Source organism: Vombatus ursinus, unplaced genomic scaffold (assembly GCF_900497805.2).
Source record: "Vombatus ursinus unplaced genomic scaffold, bare-nosed wombat genome assembly UNPS02014820.1, whole genome shotgun sequence".
NCBI classification, from domain to species: domain Eukaryota; kingdom Metazoa; phylum Chordata; class Mammalia; order Diprotodontia; family Vombatidae; genus Vombatus; species Vombatus ursinus.
Genome location: NW_020954598.1, coordinates 13,752,540 through 13,774,611, shown reverse-complemented (window position 1 = coordinate 13,774,611; position 22,072 = coordinate 13,752,540). Strand labels below are relative to the sequence as shown.

Sequence of the window (22,072 nt, the reverse complement as noted above, 5' to 3'; positions counted from 1 at the left end):
AAGTGGAGCAAACTGTAAATGCCTAGTTATTATTTTCATGAAATGCTGAACTGTTTTCAGTCACTGAATAATGTGACCCTGATTCTATAGCCAGTCTTAAGTAGAAATAAATTAAAAGTAGAATCTTTTAACTTAGAACCATCTTGGGATCTGGGGATTTATGACTTTTTTTTTGTATTAACAACACAGGTGGCTTCCTTCCAGTTTTTGATTATATTGAACAAAATATCTCTAATTTCCCATTTAACTACTCAGAAATAAGGTCCTAGTTTGTTTTTACAACCCCCCCCCCGTTACATCCTTGTTTCTTTAGAGGGAGGGAGGGACAGAGAGAGAGAGATACAGAGAGAGAGACAGACAGACAGACAGACAGAGAGAGACAGAGAAACAGAGAGACAGAGAGAGAGACAGAGACACAGAGAGACAGAGACATAGAGAGACAGAGACACAGAGAGACAGAGACATGGAGAGAGAGACAGAGAGACTGTTAAATCATAATACAATGTTTCTGATGATCATGAAACCCACTGATCAGCTTTTTCCTATTAAAGGAAATTTTTTTCCACTTTATGATCTTTTCATCTTCATGAGGAGACCTTACTCCTTTTTCTTCCATCTAGTATTTATTTAACTTGTAGGTATTTACTGAATAATTTGCATACATTTGTAACAGAAATCAGGATTATATTCAAAACTGAATTTTTATTATAGATTAAAATTAAATAAATGGTGCTATATCAGAACTTAACCTTTTGTGTACCTTTACATAGAAATCACTATTATAAAAACCGGTAGGATAAAGTACCTTTTTCAGGTAAGGTGATTTCATCTTAAGGAATTCCCACAGGCACTGGGATGGCATGATGAAATTCTCTTACATATTATGATTAAATGAGATTTTATATACCTATACATATATGCATATATACATATATTTATATGTGTATATATATATATATATCTGTATATCACTATGTAAATCATGAGGCAGCTACATTGCTCAGTGGTTAGTGTGCTTGACCTAGTATCAGGAAAACATCGATCCAAATCCAGCATCAGATATGTACCATCTCTGTAACATTGGGCAAATTACTTAACTTCTGTCTGTCTCAGTTTCCTCATCTGTAAAATGGAGATAATAATGATTACCTCTAGGGTTCCTGTGAAGCTGAAATGAGATAATATTTTTTAAACACTGAAGACCTTAAGGCATTGTATAATATATAAGTGGAAGCTATTATCTTGATGCATGATGCTGTAAATATAGCATTTAGCTTACTTATTAAAACTTTGTTGAGTGGAGATAAAAATGGGCATTATCTCAGCTAATGATCATCACTCATCCCATTGGAGAAGGCTTTCTGGAGAATATGGGATTTCCTAACTTGTGTGAATAGTTACGAGTGGCGATGGAGATCTAGCCATAGGTAAGGCAAATAGCAATGAAAGATACAAAATGCAGGAAGAAGCACTGGGGGTTAATTTTTTATGTTATCCTCTATAAATATATTATCTTGATTACCAAACTACACATTAACTATGTCATATGGATACTTATTTTGCTCTAACTCAAGTCACATGTATTATGGTTATGGCTTAAAAATTTCCAGTGGACACACACACACGAGACACTTTAATATCCTCCCCCTTCCAGGACACACAGATTCCTCATTTTGACATTTATTAGACAAACTTTGGTGAACTGAAAGGCATCTATATACAGCTTGTGAAAATATACGATGGTTGAAGTGAGTTATATCAATGAAAGGAGAAAGGAGAACTGAATGTGTACATCTCAGAGATTACTCTCTTGGCATTTTATCTCCTAGTGATAATTAATTAATTGTACTCAAAACCTAAAGATACATGAATATCAACATATCCAAAAATATGAAGTTGTTTATTCTTTTGGAATTATGAAATAAAATGGTTACTCAAAATGGAGCCATTTAAGTATTTGGCTCTAATGATGGTTATTACAGCTGCTTCTGAGAATCCCTAGCTTCTTTTCAAAGCTCAGCACCAACAGCACTTCTTCCATTAGGCCATTTTGGATTCCTCTCCTCTCCAGCTGCCCTCCTGCCCCATGAAATTAGCGTATATTTATTTTGTATGTAATTTGTATATACTTATAAGTATATAAACATATAAATCTAGCCCTCTTGTACCTTTCTAGTCTACTTAAACCTTATTCTGGGACATCTGATCTTTAATCTAGTGACACTGGCCTCCTGGCTGTTCCACAGAGAAGGCACTCCATTTCTTTATTACCAGTATTTTCTCTGGGGATCCCCCATGTTTAACAAAAGCTTGTTGATTGATTAAAAAAAATCAGAGCTATGAATACTTAGAAACAATAAGCATTTTGATTCCAGAAACCATGTGAGATGTGGAAAGGTCAAGAGTATGTTATCTAACATTTTCTCTGGATAATTCTCTGATAAATTGCATAAATGTAAATGATTCAATAGTCCATTGAGGATAATTGGGGGATGTAATGAACATTGCGCAATATATCTATATTTATGCCAACATCTGTATACATTTGCATGTACATATACATCTATATCTGGGTCTGTTACACAGAAGCAGTGTGGTCTAGGGAATTGAGATGGTATGGATTTGGGAAGAGCTCAGTTCAAATCCCACATCTGACCAGCACTGGCTATGTGACCCTTAGTATTACACTCACCCTTTCAGTGTCCAAGGCAAATCCCCAAGACTGTAAGTTGTGGTACAGGTGCCAATCTGCATTGGTAAAGGGAATTTCTTCACTGGGAATTTTCTGTAGTAATGAAATTATTAGTCAGGGATATCAGGAATGATGACAAACATGTGAATGTTGAAGGTGGTGCCTTGAACAAAAATAATGGAGGAGAAAGGAAAAGTAGGTTTAGGAAAAAAAAATAATTAGCTCAGTTTGGCCTATGCTGAATTGGAAGCTTTGGTGAGACATTCAGGAAGAGATGTCTTGTCAATTACATAGACAAAAAAATTTGTGATATGACTTAGGAAGTTTCAAAATTTTGATAGACTGGAGGAGATTTCAATTTTCTAGGTTGAAGTTGGGTTTATTAGTACATTGGGTACTTTGGACCAGCCCACTTATAGGGATACAAAGACAAAAACCCCAAACAAACCACCAAACAGTCCCTGCCTTTGAGATGTTTATATTCTGTCTTGATTGCTGGTTACTCTCTCATGGCTATTTTGCAGGTCTCAACCATTAACTCATTGTATGACTTTGAACAGATCAGTCAATCAATAAACTTTTATCAAGTGCTTATTATGTAGCATTGATCTCTCTAGGCTTCAGCGCCACACATTTAAAATGAAGGGGTTGGGCTAGATGTCAAAGGCTCTTTTTATCTCAATCTAAGTTCCTATGATCCAAGATTTATGAAGTAGTAACTAACATTTTTGTAACACTTCACTGTTTACAAAATGATTTATACATACATACATACATATACATATACATATACATACATATATATATGTATATTTGTATTGTGTATACTATACCCATGCTTCAGCTCTTAATGAGGAACTTCCTCTTCCTGGGTAGATGAATGCCTTCTCTGCAACTTCAAATCTGAGAGAGTTACCAGGATATTGAAAGAATAATTCACTTGCTCAAAGGTCACACAGCCAGTATATATCAGAGGAAGAGGAAGAACTAGAATCTGGGTTTTCTCGAATGTGAGGATAATTTTCTATTCACTATGGCACGCTGCCTTTCTCAAAATAAATTCATGCCCATTATAATAAAAAACAGGTAGTTCAGTGAACTTATGTATAAGTATTATGAGTGAAAAATAACTGTTATTTAACAAATATAGATCTGCAGCATGCTTTAAAAAGTGACCAGCATTAATGCTAGAATGCAAACTCCATGAAGGTGGGAGCTATTTCTAGTTTTCTTATTCTTTTCCTTCTCCTCCTCTTCATCCTTCTCCTTCTCCTCCTCCTCTTTTTCCTCTTTGCTATTATTACTTTGGTCTTTGTATCTCTATTACCTATCACAGTGACTTGAGAATAACAGATACTTAACAATATTTGTTGACTTCAATTAAAAAGGCCTTGGAGATTATTTAGTACAATTCTTGCTCCTTCAACATGCAGAGGCCTAGAAAGGATGAGAGACATGCTCTGTATTTAACTCAAGTTAATAGTTGAGTGGAGAATTGAACCCAGATTTCCTTACTCACATGCCAGTGCTCCTTCAACATCTTGTCTTTTTTTTAGGTAGCTCTTTTTGCATCTCTATCGAGTTTCTAAATGGCTTTAACTTCAGAGCATAACTTACAAAGGAGCTTTGACATCCTGTGGGACCAAAGATAATTAAAATTTTAGCATGCCAACTTCATTCTCATTACCTCATGGATATGAATAATGATGAAGGATTTTTTTTTTGATGATACCAACTGGAACTATATGCACCAGAAAAATGGGCATAACATCTTCGGAAAGTAAATACACTCCATGTCTTTATTATGATATTGGGCAGAATCACCTTGATTTTTAGATTTGGTTGGGTTTTTTTATTTTTTTTTATTTTTATTTTGTTTTTATATCTTGATTAGCTATCTCCTAGGAAATTGGTTTAGACTGAAAGAACTAAGAAGCATTAATTTGAATGTACTATACAGGCAGAAATTCTAGTTTTTCTATTTATGTTACCTTACTTAAAGGCCTACCCAGGTGTCACCCTGGGAAGCAGTTTACTCTTTCTTAGGATGCAAGTCTTCAGTGGACCCTGCTGTTCCAGAAGAGGGCAAGTTCTTCTAGGTTCTACCAAAATGGGGAATCCTTCAGTGCAGGCCCATCAGTAGATTATATATCTATTGTTGAGGGCCAACATAGAGAAATTTATAGAGGTTCATCATCACCACATTGGCTGCAGGGGCCATTTTTTCCCTTTAGTAATATTATCTACTCAGTAATAGAGGGGTTTATCAGGGTGCAGGTATACTCACATTTTTGAAATCGTATATCTTTGGGATAGTATTAATCCAATTCACTTCTTGTTTACATAGCAATTGGGGAGTTGTCATTTTTTATCCTAATGGAGTTTGTGTATTTTTCATAAGAACATATGAGACTTCAGAAGATTGAAACGTAATGGCCATTCTGTAATGCTGGCACCATGGTTAGATTCCAACCTGGGGCCTCCAGGAGCTAGACACAAGTGCTTGGCTGAAGCCACAGAAGGCTCACCATCTGCACCCATCCCTGTCTTTTATCTGCTAGTGCCATTTGCACTGGGTTCATGGGTCTGAGTTTGGTTATTTCTCAATAGGGGAATTAAGCTTCCCTGTACTTCATTCTGCCCCCACCTTGGATACCTGAGGACCGATTTCACTTTTGACTCTAGTCTCTAGGCTAAGGTTCTCCTGTCCCAAAGGGAGAAGTAAAAGGAAGGTTCTTGTATATAACATGTGAGGTATAGAAGAGGTAGTTTATTCTCATATAGGAAAGGGAATGACAAAGAATAAAGAATCATAAAATGATTAGAAGGGAATCCAGGAGCATGATTACTAGTACAATTCAAGCCCCATTGGGAAAACGAATAGTTACTTTGCTAAGTGGTTAATTAGCTATTTTATGTTTCACCATAGCTGAGCACCATTACATCAAACTTCAAGCAGAATCCCCTTTCCAGTTGCCTCTTTTCCTTTCTGATGATAACTCTTTCCTTGTCTTCAGTACATTTCTGTGGCTATTGCATTTGTCATAGCGCCACTAACCACGACTGCTTCTTTTGAATACTCCCTGGCCTTCCAGGACCTTTTGATATACACAAGGCTGATGCTAGAGGAAGGGAAAAACAAAAAGAGAGGCAACACATTCTGAGGGCTCCAGTATAACCCTGGCCAGTTAAGCTCAAGTTTCATATAGTGTGGAGGAGGGACACACACCTCTCCTTGCTGTCTCTCAGATTGCTCCTGACCCACCATTATACCAAGATAGAGAAAGCTCTTTCTTCCTCTATCCTCAACTGAAGTCACATCTTCCCTTCTTGATAGCTGCCTCTTAAGAGACCCTCAGCTAGAAGCTGCTTCTTTTTTTCTCCCCTGGTGTAGTACCTTTTGTCATCAGAAATTATCGGGGAGGAGGTGGAATATCTAGGTGGCCTAGGGGACCGAGTGCTGGACTTAGAGTTATGAAAACATGAGTTCAAGTTATGCCTCAGACATTAGCTGTGTGATCCTGGGCAAATCACTTAGCTACTCTCAGCTTCGGGTGCTTCATCTATAATATGTGAGTAATAATAACACTTAACTAATGGAGTCGTTGTGGAGATCAACTTAGATAAGATGTATAAAGTTCAAGTTTCTTTGCAATCTCTGGGGGAACAGGCAGTGAATATCTGCACATACTTCAAAGGGTGTTGGGGAAGACCATGACTGAAATATTCTCAAGGAGTGGGGGGCATTACAGTAAGAATATGCTCTTTACTTGGATATGGCTTTTCAAATGGAAATTTGTTTATTGAGAAATGTATGCCTTGCTGAGAAGCTGTTTTTTTTTTTCTCTACCCTTAACTTTGTGTTTTCATGATCTCTGAGTGGATCTATTTTTTCCAATTGTGTCAGATTCCCTTTCTGTTCTTTTTGTGTTGTATTCCATGTATGTTCATTTAGTAATCTTTCCATATGAGGATGAATGAACATGACAGTGGAATACACATGTAATTTGTGTGAGTCCCCCTCCAGTCTTCCCTTCTTTTCTCCCCCATTAAGTCTCCAATAGCCTGTCAAAGTGTCTAAATTTCTGCCCTGAGGGTTATATTCTATTTTTTTGTGCTAAATCATTTTTGTCTCCAAATTTAATTTGCAAATATCCTTGGAAGGGTAACACCTTAAACAATTTATCATCCATTTAACACCTCAGGGAAGATTAATTTATCAGCTCTTGGTGAACTTGAAAAAAGACACTGTTGTTATCAAGGCAAACTTAGTCTATATCAAAATGTTGCCAATGTCCAATACTTTTGTGTTCCATTAGGTTTTAGACTATAATTTCTGTCCTGAGAAACTGAAGCAAATTTGGATGTTGTTTGATAAGAGCTTTTTATTTCTTATTTTAATATGCTGGAGGACTTATAATTTCCTTATGATACGATCTTAGTTGTGCATTGATAATCGTTGGACATTAAGGAATAATAGGAAGGCTTTATTCACATTGGGCAGATGTTGTATGGAGGATTTATGAGAAAACAGATATAAGAATCACACATTGAAATGGGAAGGGATAGAGATCTTGGAATCTATATTGGCTCGCCTCTTCTGTTACAAATAATCTCATACAAAACACAATAATACACATATAATAGTCATAATACTTATATTTTGATGTTTTTTCTATAGGAATAACACTGTATAGCCACCCATATGGAGGAATCTTACTGAATGAAGACAAAATGTAAGTTGAAATGACATTGTACAGTGAGTTCATAAATAGATGGAGTAGTTTGTTGACTTCTTTTAAGTCTTTTCTTTGAGAATAAACAACAAATTTCTCTGGCTTTTTCCTTACTTTCAAATACTTTATTTTTGAAATTAAGAAATATATGCTCTTTAAAAATAAATTCAAATTATATGCCTTCCTCCTGAGGGGATTACTTTGGACGAGATATACAGATTTCTTTTTCTCTATCTGGTAAAAACAAAAACATACAAACAAAAGACAAACTAAAAATTAAATGAGATAGTTTTTATAGTTAACGTTTTGTTCTGCAATATGTTTTAATGTTGACTTTCATATTTCTAGCATTACTAATAAGAAGAAAAATGACTAGGGAAGACGATGGACAATGAATGAATGACTAATGAGAAAGCGTTTATTAAGCTTTTATTATGTGTCAGATACAAATGCAAAAGAGAAATGATTCCTGTCCTCAAGAAATTATATTCTTATATGAAGAGACAACATATAAACCAGGGTAGTGTCTAGAGACTTGCTTTAGCTTATGAATTCAAATAAATGATGAATAGAATTATAAAGCATTTTATTGACATGTCCTTTCAAGAAGCATTGGTACCATTCATTTTCTTACTGTTCCTGGAGCAAGAGAGCGGAATTTGGGTGGGGTTTGAGGAGACTAGCAGCTAAATAAAGTAAAACTCTCACCATTCAGGACAGCACGGACCCAGAGAAAAGCTAGAGGTCCAGTTGGAAGGGTACAATGGTGTCTCTCACATGATGACATGGCAGGAAGATGGCGTGAAGCATTGTCAAAGAGCTAGCACTTGCTAGATATAGAAAATTCTCACTAATCAGGATGGGGTGGAAGGTTATACATGTTCATTTATTCATTCTTTAATTTATCAAACTTTTATTACATTCCTACTAGGTGTGAACCCCGTACTGGGGGCAGAGGGAGACAAAATCTAAGTTAAGACATGGTCCCTGATCTCATGGAGCTTACATTCCAGTAGAGGGATAAGGTACTAACGTAGTAACATAGCCATATGTAACTCTGCAGAGGAGATGACACGGAGATGCTAAAGAGATGCTTTTCTTTTGTTTGATTAGAACAAAATGATTATAAAATGTCATATCTATATGGAATTCCTAACAAAGAACACTAAACTCTTATGACCCATCCAATCTTTGGTCTGGCTTGTTCACCTCAATATCACTTCACACTGGAAGATCTGGCATCCCAAAGGAGGACTGCTGCTAGAATGCCATAAATAAAACCTCTTTGTGTCTTAGCAATAATGTGTTGTGGAGGAAAACACTCTGACTACTAAGCACTTTAGTTCTTAGTGAGCACCAATAATGTGATTTTTCAGTTACATGAACCCTATTCGTTCACAATGATGACAATTAGAAGTGAAACATAACCATGCACTTAATAAGTTGAAAACAAGAATAATTTTAATATCAGGATAATATCATGTGAAGCAAATAGAGGAATAACAAATATAACACAATCCACACATGATACTGAGTCACACTCTCCCATCAATACATTCAGTATTTGTGGGAAAGAATGGGCACACATTTACAGAAACCTGACAGGAAATCACATAATTGAAGAAAACTAAAATCCTTAGGGTAATTCACAAGTCTGGAATGGTCAACATCTCTGTCCTCTTTCTTCATGAAGAAAGGTCCATAAAAATTCTTTGACAAGTTAAGTTTCTTTGTTGAAAAGATGCTCCCATTGCTAAGCATAGTTTATCTAGTGTGCCTGATTAACCCCCATGGGACATGACATCTCAGCTAAATGAGTCAATCTGCTTGGTGAATACTCTGATTCCAACCTAATTCTTCTCGGCTGGACTTCCTCAACAACAACAGTAGTTATCCATCACTCCAGCTTAAAGGATACTGTCAACTTTAGGAATATTATTTTATTTTGAAAACGTGATGACCGCTATCCCAAAGTTGGCAAAAAACCATTCTAATTCTTCCTTTTCAGCATTCTTCTTCATTTTCTCTACCTCTAAGCAATAATACATGAAAATATAAAGAAGAAGTCTACCTTTTCTCAGAAGCTGACATATGCCCCAGATGAGGGAACTGTCAATGGTCACTCCCTTATACAAGAAAAATGTGCATTGTCTTTAAATTTTGAGGTTCATGTCAGAGTTACATGTCTAAGTAACAGGAGAAAGTCTTCATTTGTTCTGATTATTCTCCTCCTTAAACTTTTATTCCCCTTCTAATAACTAATTTTATATCCATAGTTGTTGATGCTGGTTATCAATAATGATTACCCTAGAATATTTCTATAGTGAGGTCAGTGGAGTATATGTTATAGGAACTGCTAGATTGTAATGAACTTCTCCATTGTTTTACCAGTGAATGATTATTGAAAATGCTTTTGAGCCCAAACATATGAATATTATATGGAATTTCATTGTGTACCAGCAGTGTTATATAGTAATGCTTGAATATAGGTAAAAATTCCAGAAACTCAGAGTTGGAAGGAACTTTATAAGCCATCTGGAATTATGTATACAAGATTAACCAAAATCATCATTACTATTCCATTTGTCACTAGCTTTAATTCTAAGTAAAAAAGAAATATAGTGATACCTTTCTTAAGCCTACTCTTCTTTCATTTTGATGATACTCCCACTTTAACTTTAGAAGCACTGAAGAATGAATGAGGGAAAGGACATGGCATTCAGAAGTCTATACTTCATCAAAGGCAGCCCTGATTGTTTTTACTTTGGTTGTAGACTGGAGAGTGTCCGCCAGTGTGGAGTTGCACTCTGCATCATGCTGGGTTTCTCAATCCTCACCGCATCGATTGGCAGTTCCATAGTAAAAGACCGAGTATGTGGAGCAAAGAGGTTGCAGCACATCAATGGCCTCGGCTATGGGACCTATTGGTTTACTAATTTCATTTATGATATGGTATGTTACTGAAATAGGATTTGTGGATATGGGCTAGCTGGCTGAGTGGGTTGGGAGATCCGATAACCTCAGAACAATTTAGAAAATAAGGTGCAATTTCATGGATAGTATTTATAGTTTTATTTCAGTATCTGACAGATAAATAGGTAGGTTTCCAAAGGACTCATAGGATTTAGAGCTGGAAGGGAACATAGAGATCATTTAGTCCAACCCCTTTATTTGATAGAGGAGGAAACTGATGACTATCCCTTTTTATTACCAGGAATTTGGAGATGGGGCTTCTCACAATTCAGATTTTCAGCTAAAATTAACCCCACTTCAGAAGGATCTTAAGGCTGACTGTACATGCATCCACAGGCATCATCAGCCTTCTCCAATTTTACTGATGGCTCTCTAAAGCTCTGGACTTGAATTTTCATCTATCACTTAGAAACCATGTGACTCTGGTTGTTATTTCACCTTTCTAAGCCTCAATTTCTTTGTCTATAAACTGGGGATGACAATACTTGTACTTCACAGATTTTTTTAGGGAAATTACTTAATAAAATTTAGAGCATTATATTAGTGTCAGTTTTTTATTATTGTTGTAATTGAAGGAACCTTGTTTCCTAAACAATAAATTGGCATCTAGATCTGGAAGGATGTATTTCCCCCCGCTTACCAGTTGAACTCTGAATTTCAAGCAAACTGCAGACTGTGTATTTTCTACTTCCTATTCTTTTAGGGGTGTGTTGGTGCTGGCCTATACAGGCCCAGCAAAACTGATTTTTAAATTTTCAGTGTGAATAGCTATGCCTTAGAAATCAGCAAATACTGCCAATTAGGGCTTGATTTATTATTTTGTTGTTTGTCTAGAATTAAGAAAATGATGGAGAAAATGCTTATAATGCACATTAAGCTAAAAGGCATGCATTTTTTTTCTTAGAGAGCCAGTCGTTAAACATTTATCAGCATGCCCTGCATTGTAGTCCAACCAGAAGAAACTTTGCTAGCATCTGGGTTGTCTTGAGAATTGAATGAGGCTTGCTTCTTAAGCACATCTAAGCTTACTTTCAAATTGCCTCATTGCTTCCTGCCACTCTCCTTTCTGAAGAAAGATTTCCATGCTATGCCCAGGAGTTTCTAAGATCTGTAGCACAATCATTTCTTATGGAGAAAACAGCAATAAATAAACATAGCCAGATAAACAACATTGTCATTTTAAAATAGATAACAATAAATAAAATGTTGCTTTTCCCACTGGAAGAAAGAATGCCTGGGAGTAGAATAAGCCAAGTCCTGTGTTCAAAGTCCAGCTCTGCTCCTTATTACCTCCATGATCTCGACCAACTCACTCACCATCCCCAGACTCCATATTCTCCTCCACAAAATGAAGGAAGGGATTGTACTGGATCATGTATAAGTGTTCTTTTAGCTCTGAAGTCTCTTTTAGAACCAGCAAAATCATGTTCTGATACACTGGAGCTTGCAAAGTAACCATGGGATGAATACTTAAAGTGAGGTCAGATAAAAAATTCTATTTGCTTTTAAAACTTGTATAAAATTATTAGAACTGTGTTTTCTTCTTAATGTGTAACTTCTCCAGTTTGACCTCTGGTCTCATTGCAACTAAGTAAATATGTACAGAATTTTAACTTCCATTTACTGGTTCAGTTAGTACTGAAAAACTTGTGGATGAATTCTTTCAACATTTGAAAAGATAATCAACAGGGAATTGGATGGATGTGCTGGGTTTTTTTTTCCCTTCATTTCTAAGGGATTGAGCATGTATAAAAAAAATCCTGAGTGCTATGAAAAGCCTTCCTCATTAATATGCATTGTCTATTCTCAATATTGGCACTGTCCTGTGAATGAGAAAAGGGTGTTCAGTCATCTTTCAAATAGTATTGACCCATATGCATAGTAAAGCTTGATAGCATAACCTTAGTCATATGTGATATTGACCAAAATTAAAAAATATCTATCAAACCATTTCAAATTTTTTAAATAATACACATTCCTTAAGAAATGTGTAATTATTTAAATTAATTGGCAATTTGAATAAGTTCTTTGGTTCATAGTGGATTCCTAAAAAATATAGTCCCTTGAATATTATACTCAAGGCCTCCTAGATGCTTTTGCTCAGGTCAGATACAAAATTATAGATATTCAGCTGGGAGGATAACCTTAATGCATAAAATGTCTTGCAAGGAAAGTATGAATGCAAGATGAAGGGATCCCTCCAAGATAAGTAGATAATGATAAAGAACTCATCTGATCTGCTGTTTGCTTTTTTTTTTCTTTAAGCTATTTTACCTGGTTTCAGTAAGCCTGAGTATTGGAGTTATTGTTGCTTTCAAGCTAACAGCGTTCACTTTCCGAGAGAACTTGGCAGCCACTGCCCTCCTGCTGGCCCTTTTCGGGTATGTGATTGGAAATGCCACTGTGGAATTATGGTGTGTTCCTTGCAAACGAAAAACCCTAGGATTTCTTTGAACCTGTTGGTGGGCGTGTGGTTTGCTCTCTCTTCCAGCAATTATGCTTCTGCAAGAGATATTGAGAAAACAAGCTCCAGCATGATGATGAATGCTCTGTGGGAGGAGGGAGAGAATTGATACACTCATAATGAGAACTGCACTGTCCTGATCTCAGAAAGGCCCTCCAGCTGTTTGATAATGTTATATTGTATGAAATAGATTCTATCTTATCGTCACTTTGAGACTAATCTAGGTGTTCAAACTAGGAAAATTGTTAGTCCTGAAATTACAGTGGAGGTGTTTCCATCATGAACTTCTATGCCTTGCAAATATCCTACTTTGCTTCCTGTGATATTAGTGACCAGTCGGGGTTTGTCTGAATGCTTGCTTTTTTTACTTAAAAAATAATACAAACAGGATATACTCACCTTATGATGCCCCAATTACTTTCTGGAAAGTAATGAAAAATTAATAGTTCTCAGCAAACTGAACATTTTATATTTCTAATCTCTTCTTCATCAAAAAAAAATGTTGGGGTATAGTAACTAAATCAAATATACACATATATACACATATATGTATGTGTGTATACAGAGAAATACATATATACACACATATGTACATGTAGACACACATATACACATACATATATGTACATATAAATTATGTTATAGGGAGCCAGAATATGGTCTTTAATTTATGCACACATATGTGTGTGTATATATATATATATATATGCCTATGTATATTTTTCCCTCCCCAGCATATAAGATCTTAAATAAGTAAATTATTATCTAAATTTTTTTTCATTTTAGTAAATCAAAAGCCATATAAAATCTTAAGTATCGGAAAGGACTTTATAGGCTCTAGTCTAATCTCACTCCTAATGAAGTTCAGTGTAGTAGAAGGAATACCATATCTAGAGGGAGAGGAGGTAGGTTTGAATACTGGTTCTGCCTCTTACTATCTATGTGGCATTATACAGTCATTTAACATTTCTAAGCTCTAATTTCCACATCTGTATGATGACAGGGTTGGACTAAAGAGGCCTGTAAACTAATACAGATCATATTATTAGAAAGGACAGGTGGTATTCAGATCAAGAAAACTCTGGTTTTTAAATTATTTAAAATAAGAATAGTATTTCTATAACTCTTATGTGCCCAGCACTATGCTAAGTACTTTACAATTATTATCTAATTTTACAGTTGAGGAAACTGAAGCAGATAGAGTAAGTGACTTGCCCAGAGTTACTTAGCTAGGAAGAGTCTGGGGGCAGATTTGAACTCAGAACTTCTTGACTCTGGGATGGAATTCTATCCATTGTGGTGCCTAGCTACAACTTCCTTTCATTAGCTGTCTTAGAGAGAGAGGTAATAAAAGTATTAATATAATATGATATGATATGATATGATATAACATAATATAATACCATACCATAAAATACCATACCATATCATATCATATTATATTATATATTATTATATATACACATAAGGAATATGAGAATTATACATGTTGTATGTTGGAACTGGGATTATCATTCAGGTCTCTTGTCTGTATTTAGTGTCATTTATATTGTATATTGGAGTCTCTCAAAGTCAGATTCTATTTATGTTCATTTCTGGATTGATATTATATTTAAGGTGGGTGGTACAAGAATGAGACAAATCAGATGATTGTAAATAATTGGTAAGGACTCTGAATATCATATAATAAACTGTTGAAAGATTTTTGGGGAAATCTAGGTAATTTCAAAAACTTGAAAGATTAGCATGTGGAAAGGGAGCAAGAAAATGTATTCCTGTGTTACCAAATATAAAACTAAGTAAATTATTGGAAGCTACAGTGAATCATATTTTGACTTACTAAAAAGAACAACTTTCTTACAATTCAAGCTATTTAATAATAGAAAAGATTGATGCATAAAGTAATGAGGTCTTTGTCACTGGAAAAGTTCAAGTAAGGGATGGTTGACTATCTATAAGGGATGTTATAGAGGGAATTCCTGCATTCAAAGGGAGGTAGGAGTAGATGTTTTATGAGGTCCTTTCTATTCTAAGATTCTGTTTATCAATTTATTTGTTAGAAGAAAAATAATCATAACTAACATATCTACAAATCAAAAGATTATATATGTAGAGCTGGAAGGGACCTTAGAAACCATCTAGTTCAATCAACCCATTCATTTTACAGATGAAGAAATGGAGACCAGAAAGATTGAATAAATGGCACGAGGTCACTTAGTGAAAATGAGGTGAGGTTTGAATCCAGGTTCTCTGACTCTACAGTTGGTGATCTTTCCATTGATTACTTATATAAAGTATTGCCCCTCCTTCTTCTCTTTGTATGTAAGTAGTTTGGTTGTTGAAGAGAAACAGAAAGAACATTTATGTATGGAAGACTGATAAAACCAACTTGTAAAGAAACAGTATTGAGGAGATAGACTATTCTAAAGTCCAAAAAACTGCCCCTCAGATGAATATGGAAGAACTTTTTGAAGTCAGAGTAACAACTGGCATAATGATGGCTACAGGGTATCGTGGTCCATCAGCTCATTTGCATTTTCTATTTTTAGAGTTTTAAAGTTTATAACTGTGAAGTCACAAGTGAAATTGCTTTTGAGGATTGTGGGAAGATGTTACAAGGACTGATGGGTTATAACTGAAAGTCTATTTCTTGGGTTTTACTTCGTAAGGCAAAGATAAGTAACTGACCACCAGAAGGATCTGATTTGAGACTTTCGAACATGTAGGGCAAGAGAAGACAGAAGAAGAGAGAAAAGCTAGAGGAAAAGATAGAAAGATGTAGGGGAAGAAATTGAGGATGTGAGGGAGTCAGAAGAAGTTGGAGGCAGAAGATATTGCAGGTTAATAGACAAGCTGTTAGCTGCAGTCACTGATTCTTCAGTTGCCTTGTTGGGAGCATGTTGACTGGAAGAGAGACAGGCACTGCTTTGATAATTGACTGCAGAAAGGGTACTTCAGCTGAGGGAGCATTTCAGCACCTATGCTGACTGGGGGAGAGCTAAAGCCTGCTGATGTATTTAGAGCTATTTAGCTTATGGCTCTATAATGCCATCTAACCTTAGAGATAGGAAACTTTAAAGAGTTACTGGCTCACCTCTACTTGCCCTCTGTGGTTTCAGAAGGAGAAACAAAGAGAAGACAAATTTTGCATGTTTTACCATGAACTGTGCTTTCTAGAGAAGAGGTTTTGCTTTTCTGGAAACTGACTGGAGAAAGCTGAATCGTTTTGAGTGAAGACTTATCTGGGTGTGTCTACCATGCCCAGAGAGTCAACCTGAGGAATTTTGCTGTTCTTTGGAATAAGGGAATTGCTTGTCACTGGACAAGTGCAATGTTGGTAATATTTCCCTCCTGCTCAAAGAATGTGTTACTTTCACAGTGCCCTGTTTAAGACGATTGTGAGCTAAAAGGGCTTCATCAGCTCAAGGGTAGGTTGGGGCTCAGAGAGAGAGAGAGGAGGGGACAGTATGAGTGCCATGTTGAGTACACTATAGGTATTCTGCCTACATGAGTATGTCTAAGGGCATTCCAGGGCTACATGTTCCTTAAAATAAAATTTTGCTGTAGACAAAGATATTATAAATTCCTTGAGAGCAAAACCCGTATCTTCTGGCTCTCAGTACCATGTCTAGCAACTTTCTTAAGGTAGACATTGCTTTTTAAAGTTTGTTTATAGAATAAATGAAATTTTTGACCCCCCACATATTTTCAGTTTTAAGATAGTCTTTAGAAAACTCAATATATGTTTTCCAATCAATCAATCATTGATCATCTATTATGTATCAAGCACTATGTTAGGGTGCTGAGGATACAAAGATATGAATGAAGTAATTCTTGCCCTATAGGAGTACACACATAAACATAAGAAAATGCAATTATATACAAGGTAAATATAAGATTTTATTTTTTTTTGTAAAAGTACTAACATGGGGAGGGAATCAAGAAAATCTTCTTTAGAAGATGGCATTTGAGCCGCATCTGAAGGTATCTAGAGTCTAAGAAGAGAACGTGAGGAGGGAGTACATTCCAGATATAGCAGACAGACTGTTTGTAGACTGAGAGGAGATATAGATTATTGTGTATGAAGATCACCTAATAAGCCAGTTTGGCTGGAATACAGAGTGTATGAAGTACAGTAGGATATAACAAGGTCAAGTGGACCCAGATTGTAAAGTGGTGGTGTCAAACTCAAATAGAAATGGGGGTGACTAACCCATATATAAGGATTCCTGTTGGCTACATATTGGCTTAGAAAACCACATTAACACTGTCTGTGTTCTTGTGTATTGTTATTTATTTTGTTAAATATTTCCCAATTACATTTTAATCTGGTTCACGAAGGGAGCAGCCTGCAGCCACATGTTTGACATCTGTGCTATAAGAGAGTTTAACGCCAAATAGAGGAGTTTGTATTTTATCCTAGTAGCAGCAGGAAGCCACTCATGTTTTTTTGAACTGTAGAGTGATATGATCCAGACCTGTGCTTTAGGAAATGCATGGATTCAATTTATACTTTTTTGCATGTAGAAATGTCAATAAGTGTATGTCCTTCCATTTCAGACAGTAGAGTTTGCATTTCCATTTATCTGAAAGTCATGATTTAGATATTCTAAGGGAGTGAATGTCTTTAGCTTGTTTCCTAATGTGATTTTTTTTACATAGTTGTTACTTTAAAGCTTTTCTGTTGAATACATTCTCTGTTCTCTGAATGCCTTATAAGTAAGCAACTTCTAAATTTTTCCTCCCTCAATTATGAGGCTGATGGACACTACATGTCATTTGCAAGAAATCCATATAACTTCATCTGTGACATTTTTGGCTTGTTATTTTTTGAAATGTATGAATGCCACAGTTTGACTGATTAATGAATTCAGAACATAATGGATGTCTTAAGAATACAGGGAACACACTAAGAAATCTCTTATCTTTGGCAGCTCTTAAGGATTTGGCATCATTCACTTCATGCTGCACTGTAATGATTTTCAGGAATTGGTAAAACATTAGGAAAACCTCAGTTATTTAAACCACACTGGGGTTGTGCAGGCTAAAGCAATAAATCATTTGGTGATAAAAATGACACGCTTATCCTGAGAGTACTGTTATCTTGTGCATAGGTGGGTAGGTAGGTGCGGGGGGAGTTGGAGGAGAAGGGGGACTGATATATGGAACTCTTAGGAAAATGGCAAAGCTTTCAAAGTTAAAGTCACATACTCCTCAGGTGGCATTCTGAAGGAGTACAGTTCTAAATGTCAGCCCCCTGTAACTGGCTGAAATGGTTCTGAAAAATCAAGAAACTGAGTGGGAAAGCCAAATGAAGCCAAGACTCCAGATCCTTGACTCATCCAAGAAGTTATTATTATTTTAAAACTTGTTTATTTCAAAGACTTATTGAGCACTTTCCTAGCTCATGCTAGGGAAAATTTTCCAGAGAATAGCATGGTTAGTTTTCAATGTGCATCTTTTTAAACCCTCTTCATGTTATCCTGCATATCAAATTTGGACTTCAGGGACCTGTGGATAATGTTAGAGATGGGTTTCTCCTTTGTTTGATGAAAGTAAAGACCATTTAGACAACTTATAAATTAACTAATTGATGCAGCTTATAATCTCTTATGTGAACAGAATTTCATATATGTATATATGAATCTTGATAAATAATATATAAGGAGACAACATATAATGGATAGAAGGTGATTTTAGAGTTAAGAAGACCTGGCTTCCTGTCCTGCCTCTGATACATGTTGTTTCTCCATGGCCAAATCACTTAACCTCTCTCTGTCCCACTAAAATGTAGGTCTTTGATGAAGCTGCTGATCTATGTTTATGGAAGTTCTTTATAATCTGAGAATTTCTTATGTGGGAACCACACATCTAATGTATGTATAGATTAGTTATAAATATGTTATAATAGAATTGTAGTAATTGTCAAATAACGTTATATTTTTGTTCATTTTCTTTTGTAGTTATGCAACTCTACCATGGATGTATCTTCTATCCCGAATCTTTTCCAGTTCTGATGTGGCTTTCATCTCTTACATCTCTTTAAACTTTATCTTTGGTCTTTGCACCATGTTAATGACTATAATGCCGAGATTACTTGCTATGGTCTCCAAAGCACAGGTTAGTGAACCTACTTCTCCCAAGGGTTTGACAAGGCCAAATTAATTTCCAGAGTAAATGTTAGTAGAATGGTGGCTCTGAAACCACAAAATCCAGAAAGATGCATTGAGTTTCCTTTTGGAAAATAATGCTATCTTAAGAGAGGGAGTAGTTCAAACCTGAGCAATTTTCATGGAGACATGCCTGATTCTAACTTAGATAAAGAGTAGGGGGAGGGTCAGGCTGGCATAAATATCCTTTGGAATATTCAGAAAACATATACAGGTAGGAATAGAATCACCTTCAATGTAGATACTCTAACAGCATGATACCTATGGGCAGCGCCTTCCCAAAGCCCCAGGCATTTCAGGGGACCAGAGTTCATACGTTTATAGGATTTTCTGAGATGGACTTAATTTTTCTCCATGCTCTTGTCAAGGGCTTTGTGGCGTAGTTTTGGAAGGGATGCATTAAAATAAAATTCCTTTGTTAGTGGCCACCTAGGCGGCCAGCAGCTGGGGAGTTTCCTCTGCTAGAGAATGAGCTTTCTTCACTGCCCTCAGCCAACTCCCTTAATTGATTATCATGTGCAGGCCTTTGGACCAGGCTCACTCCAGATTGATTCTCACCAGGGTTAGAGAGAAAGAAAGGCAACTAAGGAGAAAACACCAAAACAACACGCTGATGCGATAGCAATTTTATTTTCTTTGAGGCTGGGCTCTGCATCTTTTCTCTTGCTTGATTTAGCCTTCATTGTTCAATTCTTTCGAATCCTTTGGTTCTTTAGGGGATAATTTTGCATAAAAATTATTGAGCCTAGAATTAGAAAATATGAGTTTGAGATTTGACTCCCTTCCCTACTTGTGACCTAGGAAAACAATTCACATCTACTTTCTGGGTTTTAGCTTTTTCACCTGTAAAACAGGAAGTGGTGAGGTATTGGACCTGAGATTTGATAGGACTAGGGAACTCACAGCTGAGGAAGCAACTTACAGTCTTAGAATTGTCTAGAGGCAGCTAGCTGGCACAGTGGATTGGAGGCTGGACCTTGAGTTGAGGAGACCAGAATTCAAATCCTGCCGAAAACATTTGGTGACTATGTGACACTGGGCAAGTCACTAACCCTGTCTTATCCTCAAGTTCCTCATCTGTAAAATGGATGGGTGGAGGGAGTAATAATGACACTTTCCTCACAGGGCTTGTTGTGAGGATAAAATGAGCCTATTTGTAAAGCATTTTGTAAACCTTGAATCTCTCTATAAATGCCAGCTATCATTACCATCACCATTATTATTGTCATTGTTATCTAGATCAGTGGTGTAAATTTCAAATAGAAACAGAGGTCACTGATCCATAGAGAAGGATTTTTGTGAGACACCTATCAACAATTTTAATATGTAATGTTAATTCTGTTTTATTGTATTTTCATTTATTTAGTTAAATGTTTCCCACTTACATTTTAATCTGGTTTAGGAGTGTTGCTTGCCTCAAAGTCTGAGGGCTGCAGGTTTGACAACTGGGGTCTAGAGCACTGAAAGTGTGAATTACTTTCCCAGGGTCCTATAGAAAGTATGTGTCAGAAACAAGGCTTGAACCCAAGCCATTGTGGCCAGCATTCTACCTCTTATTCTATGCTGCCTCTCTACCTGTAAAATGGAGTTAATATTTTTACTACTTGCTACATAGGCTTGCTGTGAGGCTCAACTGATATATATGAAATTATTTGTAAATAATTATTGTCGGTACTATAAATACAAACTGTGACAAAAAGCTTCCACCTGGGGTTGTGCAAAGTGAGGGAGACTGCCCGGTGACAAGAGAGGGGAAGAATAGTTAAAATTATGAACAGACTTTCCATTCTCGCAAGATAGAAAATGATAGATGAATTCAGGTGACTGGTACTTATATATATATATATATATATATATATATATATTTTTTTTAACCTTTTTTTACCTAGTATAAAGTACCTTTATACTTAAGGTACATTGTGAGTTAATTAGACTAAAATGAGCAGAACTGAGAATCTAGTCACCATTTATAGCACTGCTTCTGTGGAAAATGTGTTCCAGGTGAGCCAACTTACAAATGGACAGTTTGAAAGACAACCTATTGCCGAGTTAAAGGCCTGGATAGAAATTAAACAGTGCCCTATGTGTATAATTTAGAGTTAGCACTGCCTTTTTATTCTTTGCTTTGTTGAGAGCCATAAGGTAGCAATGCCCCTAGATGGTGTCTTCTATGAGCTTTCAAGAGTTAGTGTTAATCAGGAAAACCTTTTTTTTTGGAACAAAACCTTCCTGCTATGATATTTTCTCTCCGGAGCCTCACCCTTTTCCTTTTAAATTCCTTTTGGAGTAAAGACATTACTGACTCTGCTAGGTTCCCTATTTTCTCACTGACCTTTCTGATTTCATTTTTTTTAACATGAAAGCCCAGCGTTAGTCATTGTTTCAGCTGATTGAAAATTGCCACTTGAGCTAGAGCTCATGAATAACTCAACCTGGAGATTTTTTGATATAGAACACCTTTTATCTTTTAGATACAAAATCGACCCTTTAAAATTAACAAAAGATACATCTTCATGCATTCTATGATCCCTAAATATTTATAACCTTTTGTCCATCTAGTTCTTTCCTTGTTAGAATGCCTTAAAATGTAGTAGTAGTAGTAATAGTAGTAGTAATAGTAATAGTAGTGGTAGTAGTAGTAGTAGTAGTAGTAGTAGTAGTAGGGGTAGGGGTAGTAGTAAGCAGCAGTAATAGCTAGCATTTCCTAGAGTGGAAAGTTTCACTGATAAGAGACTCATTATCAGAAATTGACTACTGGTTGATATTTTTCACTCACTACTTATTTTTAAAAATTATCTACTCAGGTATAACGGGGTAAAGATTTTCATCATTGGAAGAAGTATGCACTGATGTGTACTTTCACCAATGAAATCAGAGATTCTTGAGGCATTGAGCACAGACAGATATACACAGAGGTATATTATAAAACAAGATACTTATATTATTATTCTCTAGGTAATATTTAGACAAGTTCCCAAAGGCTCAAAATATACAACTTGGCAACAGTGCCAACTTAACACATAAAGTAGTTGACAGT

The 22,072-nt window shown here is 36.0% G+C and overlaps 1 protein-coding gene across 1 annotated transcript in view; it reads left to right on the top strand.

Moving 5' to 3' along the window:
- The window catches only part of ABCA13 (ATP binding cassette subfamily A member 13), a 489,891-nt gene that overhangs the window by 319,527 nt on the left and 148,292 nt on the right, over positions 1-22,072 (top strand). Inside the window, exons 49-52 of the mRNA XM_027837266.1 lie at positions 7,374-7,428; positions 10,203-10,380; positions 12,667-12,782; positions 18,829-18,985. Of these exons, the coding sequence (XP_027693067.1) occupies positions 7,374-7,428; positions 10,203-10,380; positions 12,667-12,782; positions 18,829-18,985 (506 nt within the window). The remainder of the gene's footprint in view (positions 1-7,373; positions 7,429-10,202; positions 10,381-12,666; positions 12,783-18,828; positions 18,986-22,072) is intronic.